General features: G+C 39.0%; 1 protein-coding gene across 2 annotated transcripts; it reads right to left on the bottom strand.

Moving 5' to 3' along the window:
* Positions 1-1653: 1653 nt before the first annotated feature.
* Positions 1654-9459, bottom strand: pcgf1 (polycomb group ring finger 1; the record flags this gene model as incomplete). Of its 2 annotated transcripts, none has more annotated exons than XM_079670805.1 (9): positions 1654-1832; positions 2169-2249; positions 3253-3339; positions 5836-5878; positions 5998-6103; positions 7345-7416; positions 7875-8027; positions 8151-8256; positions 9321-9459. In XM_079670805.1, 9 exons carry the CDS (start codon positions 9405-9407, stop codon positions 1782-1784), a joined length of 786 nt encoding a protein of 261 aa, XP_079526931.1. In that variant the 3' UTR covers positions 1654-1781. The 2 variants fall into 2 exon arrangements, with proteins under 2 accessions (XP_079526931.1, XP_079526932.1); XM_079670806.1 differs by having other exon boundaries at positions 8151-8253; positions 9321-9407.
* Between the last annotated feature and the right edge of the window lie 647 nt (positions 9460-10106).

Consider the following 10106-nt stretch of genomic DNA (forward strand, 5'->3'; position numbering starts at 1 on the left):
GGAAATGCAATTAACAGCATTTTTGAAGCTACGGACAAAAAGTCAGGTTCACTCTAGGATGTCATTATTTTGTAGATATGTGTAAGGAGACACAATGGCAATATGAAATTATGTTTAAAATCAACAAACAATGTGGGAAATATTACCATTTAAGTTTGTAGTTTGCCCAAATAAAGCATTACAATGGAAAAGCACTATGGTTTAATTTGTCGAATGAAAAACCAAGCTCTTAACACCAACTGTCCATTTAGTATTTAAGCCAAGAAAGATCAAAATATAAAAATGCCTGGAAATTAGTTTTCTTTTTATGTGTCCTTTTTAATGTGTAAATGAAAACAATTATTAAAAAAGGATTAGAAATAGTTGTCCACTCTGCCTTAACATAAACCTTAAATAGCGGTTAAGTTGTTCAGTAAGAAATTGAGTAAGTGTGACATGTGATCTTAAATACACCTGCATCTTATCCCCAACACACAGCATTACAAATACATCCGTAACATTCAGTGGATATCCAAGGCACGGGACATCGCTCGGATTACAGTAAGGTCATTAACAAATATGGAGAGAACATGGCACAGCTGTAAATCCTGTATGACCTGAGAAGAATGAGAGCCCTGATGAGGGGGCTACAAGACATCCGAACACTGAAGAGCGTTTCCAGTTCAACAGTGGCGACGAGAGACGGAAAATACTGCTGAGGTTCACCAGTTTCAGCTTCATGGCTCTGTTGGTAGTGTTCGCCAGAGGGCAGGAGGAAGAGTGAAACAAACAGGTCATCTGATCAAATGGGATATTTTGCATGTGGTGTATTCAAAACGGTGCCCCATCACCAGAAGGCCTGAGATTGTAGATTAGATTCATATTTTTCAGAAAGACACTAACCCCACACAGACAAAGCTTTAAAGGAACGGCTTCAAAATGACATGGCGGGGTAGGACCGAGGTCTTCACTTCACTCGCAGTGAAACTTGATAAAGGAGATGTCTGATGAAGAATTGAGAAAAGGGCCGTTGCCAGTCTCACAGATATTCACACTAACTCAGGATTTTAACCGTTGCCAGAAAAAAAAAAGCTACTATACGTTGACTTTAGTGTGACCTGTTGCACTTCGTCATGATTGAGACCAAACACTTTGAGAACTCCATGACAGAAATAACATGGAGTTGCTTTTATTAAATCAACATTTTAAAAAGGTCAATGCAAAACCATGACATTGTGTTTGATTGAAGCTAGTATGCTTCATAGGTTGTTTTTTTTTAAATAAACGCTGCAGGGAAAATATTACTTTAACAAAAAAGTTTCCAAATAACAACTGATGTACTCATCTCTATTTGGTAGTAACAATGCAGGCAGTTTCTACTTATTTCCCCTCAATATCAGCGTATCAAAACTACAAGTGTGTACAGTCACTGCATTTATCACACTTTGTGACTTCATGAAAGCAAAATAGGTTTCTCCACAACTGCTAATTTCATAGCTCTTTGTAAAGTGTTTGCGAGACACCCTACATATTGTAAACTACTGAGGTGTCAAAATGGTAAATAATAAGAATGTTGGTCCCAAATGGCTCCATTGCTCCTTTAAACAGTATATGTAATAATATCTGTAGGGGGTTGAAAGCATGCCGTATGGTAACCAAAGTAAAAACAAGTGATTAATTTTCCCATTTCAAATTTATTTTCAAAAATACAAAACAAGGAAAATAAGTATATGTACACAAACACTATTAAAATAGAATATGTATGCTACAAAATATGTACAGCTGTCCTCAGAGTGAAAGTCCTATCTGCTCCTTTTGTCCTTGATGGTGTAGTGCAGCACTAATGGTTGGGCCTAGGGGAGAGAAGATTTGAGATATTATACCGGGGAGGGAAACATTTTTAAATGAGGTGTGTTTGTATTTTCTAAATAGTAACATTACAATACATTATTTGTTATCACTTAATTAGGTGTTAAAATTAATCTATTTCGTCACATGGTTTAAAAACCAGATTTTTTTAATTAGGAGAAATTATTACAGTGGAATACAATGATTATGTTGTTTCCAAATGATACCACCATCTTCAGTTTACTTTATCCAGATGTTTCAAACGAGATACATTACAAAGACAATTGGTGAAAGTGTGTAGGAATGCATTGTTGGCCTGGTAACCAGCGGCTGTACCGTACCTTGCCAAACCAGTGAGAGAGCCATAACCGTTTCATGGTCATGTGATCGGGCAGCGACTCGTTATTGAACAACATCTGGACCTATAGGGAGACCACACAAACAGATGTGAAGTGAATACTAAAAGGAACAGCTGTGATTATTTTTATACGAGGAATCTGTTTGCTGCTGGTTAGAGAGGAAGCAGAACTACTTTCCCTCCCGCTGAAAACACACCAGTGTCATAAAGGCAAGCGAATAGATTTGTCGAGCGTGGTTCAATCATAATCCTGAGAACACACGTGTTATTTGAGGGAGCATTTAAGCCAATGGAAGAGCCTCCACACAGAGCTGAGTTACAAGAGAAACACGACAAGAACAGCCTGAGGGTCAAAAACCAACCAGACCTCTCCACTGTTTCTTTACCGTAGTGAGTCTGTTTAATGAACCACATTGTCAAGATGAATGAAAAAGGCTAAAACAATATTGTAATAAACCATTTTGCTTTGTAGCGAACTCTTTTAGCAAGTTTTATGCAAGAAATAGCATGCAACAATTGAAGGAGTATGATTGGCCCCGATTACAATAGGGCCAGTAGTCTTCAAAATGGTCGCCCATTTGTCAATGTCTTTGGTAGCAATGAGCATAGGTAATGTTACTATGGTTATCTTATGGTTATCCGAAGGTTACCGATGGGTTATATACCTCAACCTGGCACTGATGAGAGTGTAACAATGTAAGTTCACCAGACATGTGTGGACCAATCGGAAACCATCTTCCGTAACAAGTGCTACTTACTTTTTGTGAACAGTGAGAGGAAGGGGGGCAACATTTTGAATCCACACATGAATCCTACGAGTGAAACATTAGCAAATAACGCCAAACCGACCTGGGAGTCATCAACAATCTGTGTGTTAAAATGCACATTGGCAACGAAGCCTTCTCATAACACAACAGCTGTAGTTTGCATTTGTAGAGTTTCAAATCGAGCCATTTCACACATCTGTGCAGATTGGCTCAAGCTAAATACATCTTTATTGGAATGCCTTCAGAAGCCTTATGCCTCGTTTTCCTTTCTAATCGGATCAACGGTGAGTATTGACTGACCTGATTTTTTTCCACGTTAAGCCGATGACAAAGCACTTTGCGTAGGTGCCTCACCTCGGCCCGGACCGAACAGCGAACAAACTTCTGCTGCAGAGACAAGAAACAAATACACGAGAGACATCAGGTAGGCAATGCGACCCGGCAATGGCATGCAGAAACACAGCGGCACATTGAGTTTATTACTCCAACTCTCGTCATCACCGTGGAGCACGTCTCTTGATTTCTTGTCCATAAAAATATAGAAGTTTTTTAAACTGTATGTGCCACGGAAACATATCACTCAGTGTTCAAAGGAGTTGCTGCTCTGGTTTAGCAGTACCACATGTTGTTAAAGGAACGTATTGCTAAGAGAGGGTAACCATATTTTTTTTTTGATATTTCTTGAACTGTGTCCTTTAAAATGTCTCTTTCGGTTTGCTTGAAACACTACAATAACCATTTAAAGTTTTTTGAATGATCATGCACATTTCACTTTAAGAAACTGTAACAAAAAAGGTGGAAAGTATATTTGTACCACACAAAACACTAACTAGAACAAGGTAACAGCGCACAGACAGGCTTTGGCAGTCTCCGGTTACATTTCATTTTACAGTGAAGTAAAACCGAGCTTACTGCTGGACGCTCTCCGCTCCCAACTGACTTATTACACACTCTTAAGCCGTAAACATTAACTCGCTTTTTCCACCTGAACGCAGAGCAGGACAGTATTTCTTTAAAAGACCAAGCAGACATTTATTTGACTACATTTCCACCTCAGTTGAAACAGTGGATTGGAGAGAGAATAGCATCTAGCAAAGGTTACGAGTCAAAATCGATTCAAAAATGTTAAACCAATTTTTATAGGTTCACGCAGAGGTTGAAGGGAAACACAACTGCTGCACAAATCAAGACCTGGGAATGGAACCAGTGAGGTGGCATGCTCCAATTACACACGGCAACAGTGGACACAACAATAAACAACATTTTTGTTTGTCACAGTGGTCAAAGAGGACACGAGTGGATGAGGATGCTTTAACGCTTGCAGCAGATGTATATCTAACTCACACCCTGGGAGACTTGGTTCAAGTGCATGTATTTGTGGTATACTATAAAAACCAGATTAAAAGCTCAAAACACTGATCCATTTGAAAATAACTTGACTTTTAGAGCATGTCAATAAAAGATCACATCTCATCTGGACACATGTTAAAGTGACTGATAGTCTAGCATGTGTAGCTGCTTAAAAATATTCTTAAAATGAAATCATATTTAAAACAAACCAAAATCTGAACTACTGATTTAAATCGAACTTCGACGAGAGAGCTGGGTACCATACAGGCATGTGTTGAACAAGGTCGCCCTCTGCTGGTGGACTTAAGTCTCTGCAGCACGTGTAACCGCTGCAGTGTGTGGATAATAAGCACAGTTTGAGTTTTAGATGAATTACTCCCCAATGATCTTTGTTCAACACTTCATTCAGTAAAATGACACACACACACACACACACACACACACACACACACACACACACACACACACACACACACACACACACACACACACACACACACACACACACACACACACACACACACACACACACACACACACACACACACACACACACACACACACACACACACACACACACACACACACACACACACACACACACACACACACACACACACACACACACACAACGAGGCATTTGTTTCAGTTTAGTGGGTTTGAAAACGCTTAGTAGGCCGTGTTTAGAAAAGCCACATTGAAATGGCCACAATGTAGATTTGTTTGAATAGGCACAAGGAAACCCTAAGTGTGCAAACTCTGTCAGACACGCCATTAAACAATTACTGAAAACCAACCGTCGCTGATGCCATTATTGAGATTAAGGTTCTTATTAGCATTTCATTTGCAAAATAAAATGTTGCTATATGACGAGTGGTATGTGAAGTAAGTATGTTGTTTTTGATGTATTTAACCTGTAGATGTAAGGGCTGTTTGAGTGTGCTCTATATAAAACAGTTATATTATTATTAGTAGTAGTATTAACATTCTTCTACCAGTATTGTTTTTTGATGCCACAAAACTCAAAAAAGGCATTTTTAATGTTTTTGTGCCACAGTCTTATACGAAACATAAAAAATATATGATACTTGTTTGGATACATTTTTTTGTTCTTCTTTAGTCCTACAAGTCAGCAATAATCACACCGAGTCAACATAGTGTTCCTTTAGCCACAAGATGTTCATATAAGAGACTACAACCCTTTCTCCAACAGTCATACAATCATACAATTACTGAGAAATGAGTGGGTCATGTTGGGAAATAAAGAACGATAATATGCCTCGCTGTTGAACTTGTTCCACTTATCCCGTCTCTGTGTGAGAGTGAGGAAGCTGATTCTGCTGCAGATGTCACAGTGCCATGTATTTGCTTAGCAGTTAAGGGTAGAGAATGACTCGCTCAGGCTTCAAAAATGTTCCCCTGGAGGCGTGTTTTCCAGCAAACCTGTGAGCCGAGTCGCTTTGAAAGCATTCATTCCCAGCGTGAAATAGAAAACTAAATATATTTAGGATCATTTATTGGTATGCCACTTACCTGGAGAGTGAGTTTCGTCTTATCCTTTCCAGCGAGCGATGAACTGTAAAGACAAAACAGAACCAGACGTTTTTAAATTTGAATGTTAGACAGGTTGAACTCTAAAGTCTGACACATTTACATGATCAGGCTTAAACACACACAATCCACCAGGGAGCTCACCTTAGTCTTTCTAAACAGAGCGAAACCTGCTCATCATATCTGTAGAAGTGGGCTTTTGAATGGTCGAAGCTTGTGTATGGTAAACCTGTAGCGTCGGGTATGGCATCTAGAGAGAAGGGAAACGTATGACATTTACAAATCACATTTATCACAGTTTCTTTGATATATATTTTTTTGCAACAAACAGCAGATTGAATCTTGCAGGTTGGCTTCAATTCACTCCTGCCCCTGCCTAACAAATTGGTCATAAATCATAATTCATATCTGCCATTTGATCAACTTTAGAAGCCATTTGCATTTTCTTAGGTTACTGATGCAACAGATAAGCCGCTTTCACACAAAGTACTTTGACGTACTTAGTTCCAAGCACTTAGTACTCCCATGGAACTAAGAGCCGATCGCGGTCACACCGGAATAAGTTCCCTGAGGGAAGATTAGTCAAATGAAGCTGCTGATTTCACTTCTTCTTCTTCTGCTTTGGGTTTACTGGCAGGCCGCAAACAACTTCAAGGCGTATGCTGCCACCCGAAGTCCCCGGAGTTGGGGACTGGCTTCAGCAGAAGCTGCTGGGAGTAAATCGCCAGAACGCCGACACCTCCTCATCTCCACAGGTTCCATGTTTTCTTTTGTGTTGCCATAAGTTATTCTCTCTCCGTTGGTAAGCGGGGCTAATGCTAATAATGCTAATGCCAGCAAATACAATGGCGGCTTCAAAAAACGTTTCAGAGTTTTACGGGGCATGGTTGGCAATTCGCCCAGCCAATCAGAAATTGGTACTACTTTCTCCCCAGGATAGTCCCACCTCTCTAGCAGGCACTAACAACGTGGGTGAAAGTTCTCTGAGCTAAGTTCTCTTTTTGGAGTGAACGCAAAATTCCCGGCACTAACGGAACCAAACGGGAAAAAGTACTCCGGTGTGAAAGCGCATATTGCTACTTATTTTCAGCTTCTCAATGTATTGATTACAGCTGTTGAACATTTGACAATTCAGAGGATGTGGTGTGTTCTGCTTTGTACTTGTCTAATAGCATGTATTGCACAAGGCACTAAGACATCTTATGAGTCAATAACATGCTCCACATGGATGGTCGTTATGGGCTTATAGGCCTAATTTATCTTCAACAGCCAAATGTAATCTAGAAGTTGAAGTGAACAACACAGATCTGCCACCTATGATTACAGTCATGTGATACAAGAGAAGTGCAGTGCCAGTAGAGCAACACTACAGCAAGCATCAAATGCGTCACGCAGACATGGAGAACCACACTGATGTGGCTGAGTCATAATACCATAGTACAAACCAATCCAATCACAGACTGAGAAATAAAAACTCATTTGTAAACTCACCGTCTCCAGATGGTTGTATGACTCTCTCTAACCCCCGTGACTGATAAAACTCCTTTATTCTTTTGTCTTCACCTGTTCAAACAGAAACATGGATGTTAGACAAACATGACAGATACGGTGACAACACTTTTCAAATGTTAAAAACACGTGTTGTTTACAATACTTACTAACGTCAACAATGAACTAGTCTAAAATAGGGATGCCAGTGATTATTCGATTATTCGTTACAGTCTCCATAATCGAATATTATTTTTAAAAATCGATTTCATTTATATATATATATTTTTTTTTCTGGCTTAGTTTCAACCAAAATAATCGATTATTATTCGCCAGTGCTGCCGAATAATCGATTTTGATCATGGTCAGTTTCTGGCAACCCTAGTCTAAAACATAATTTAAGTCCAGTACATTTCCTAAAGTGTTATCTAAGATTTCAGTGCCAAACTCTAACTATTGATCCCCATAGGAATGTATAATATAGGTCACATGTGTTTGTACATTGGTAAAGGCAGCAGTTTTGTTGTACGTACTTTCTTGTAGTCCCGGCACCAGTTTGTAGACAATGTCCTGCATCACTCGGTCCAGTTTGAGGTTGAGTAAAGGCTGCGTTTCATGGATTTTGATGTTGCACATTGGACAGTACTTGCTCGTTTGCAGGTATTTTACAATACAGCTTTTGCAAACTGTAGAGCAGAGAGAAAGACAAGACATTTAATTATCATTCTGATGGCTTCAGCCAACTAGACTTCAGCCTATACTTTATGTAAATAACATTAATTATTTGGTCCAGTTTTGTTTGAACTCACATGTGTGCAAACATTCTGTAATTGTTGTGGCATCGATGAAGTAACCCGCACACAGGTAGCAGACAATGTGTTCGTTCAGGTCCTTGAGTTTCAACTTAACCTCCTCCTGTCAAGAAAAACAAACAAGTGTTAAAAAATAAACTTAACGTGTAAAGGTTTAAATGGAGCACAACTTCTTTGCACATCCAAGCTTTAAAACAAGCAAACGGCTCACCCGAAAGTAAGATAATGAGCATCAAACCACACCAATGGTTCAGCCCCACATATTAGTGGTTTTCGTTATCATAATCGGCACTAATGACCCAACATTGGGTTAAAGTTAGTCATGCATCGGTCAAAAGTTGATCACGGAAAAGCCAGTTAACAATGACCTTTGCCCTACATATGCAAAGTAGGAAGGTAAACAACGATAAGAATGTAGAAATGTTTTAAACAGGAAAGCTAATGCTTCCACAAATCAGAACAAGCTTCATTGTAAATAGAGTGATTTTGACAGAAAGTGGGTTTACATTTGTTTGTTTGTACTAATGAGTCGAGTTGAGACGAACGACACGAGTTTAAATAAAACATTAAACGATAAAGAAAAAAATCAACCTGTCATGTTGACAGGCCTAAGAAGCACTTCAAAAAGTTAATTTAGACCGTGTTACTAATTCACCAGTACTTAATGGCAGGATTGGCTTGAAGTGAATACATCTGCACTTTCATTGTTGTTGGTAGTTTGAATCTTTATGGGTTTTGCACTTATTGTAAGTCGCTTTGGATAAAAACATCAGCCAACTGAAATGTTATAACAACGCGGTGTTTCCGTTGAACACAAACCAACGGCAGTTCAAAACAAACAACCGTTAACGTCCCAGTTCACACACATATTTCTTAAACTACAAGTAAACTCCCAAGTTAAGAAAATAAAAACAGCCCTGTGTATCCTTAAATGACTGTGATAACATTTACTCCACCATCCTCATGATGCTGCTCCACTGTTCAGGCGGAACAACACGGGTGTACAGTATCAGTCCACGCATGCTCAAACACGGCTCTCTCCATCAGCGCTGCGGAGACGACAACCATCTCCCGCGAAAACGTGTGTTTTTCCGGCCCCTTCTGCAGTTTGCCCGCCCGTACGGTTCTGCCCCAGTGCGGAGGAGGTCGAAAAACATGCCCACTCACCTCGTTTCTCAGCGGGTCCAGTTTGTAGACGGACTGAAGCTGATTTCGTAGCCGCATCGCTATGGCCATCGGTCCTTGCTCCGCCATCTTTGGGAATTATGCTTACTTCCGGGTAAACCGGATGAGGTATTTTGAGCAAACTGAAGGAGGCGGGTAAAAGGTAAACAATTAAATAAATAGTTATATACAATCAATATAAATGGGTGAATACAAAGTCACTTTATAAATAAATTGGGAAGGTAAAATATAAAAAATATATATATATATAATTAAAGGGCCACGAAACTATACAATACAAATACATATACACAACAAATATAAATAGATGAATACAAAGTACCCTAAAATTATACAAAAATAAATTATACATTACATACATATTAAACTGACTTTACTTAATAAAACACTATTTTTTTGTATTCAAGCCAACCCAGACTTAACGTATTTTAATAGATTATCCTGAAGCTTTGCTGTATGGTTTAAAAACAAATGAGATCCTGTTCCCCAAACTATAATTGTTTCTTGTGCCTTTTATTTTGAGCTGAACTCAGGGGTGTTCTGATTAGCTTCCCAATGTGTTTAAGAGAAACAATCCTACCAAAACATTTAAACCAACTCACTTCTCTTAATTGAATAACAAATTGATTTATGTTTTAAGAGGTTAACAATTCCTTAAATGTAGATTCAATTATCAAGGCAAGTTCTTTAATTGATCAAACTTTATCCAACAAATCATTCTCCAGATAGATGCAAGGCCACTCTAGGATTAGCTCTGTGAACACACAC

Source organism: Notothenia rossii, assembly GCF_949606895.1.
Source record: "Notothenia rossii genome assembly, chromosome: 3".
Classification (NCBI taxonomy): Eukaryota; Metazoa; Chordata; class Actinopteri; order Perciformes; family Nototheniidae; genus Notothenia; species Notothenia rossii.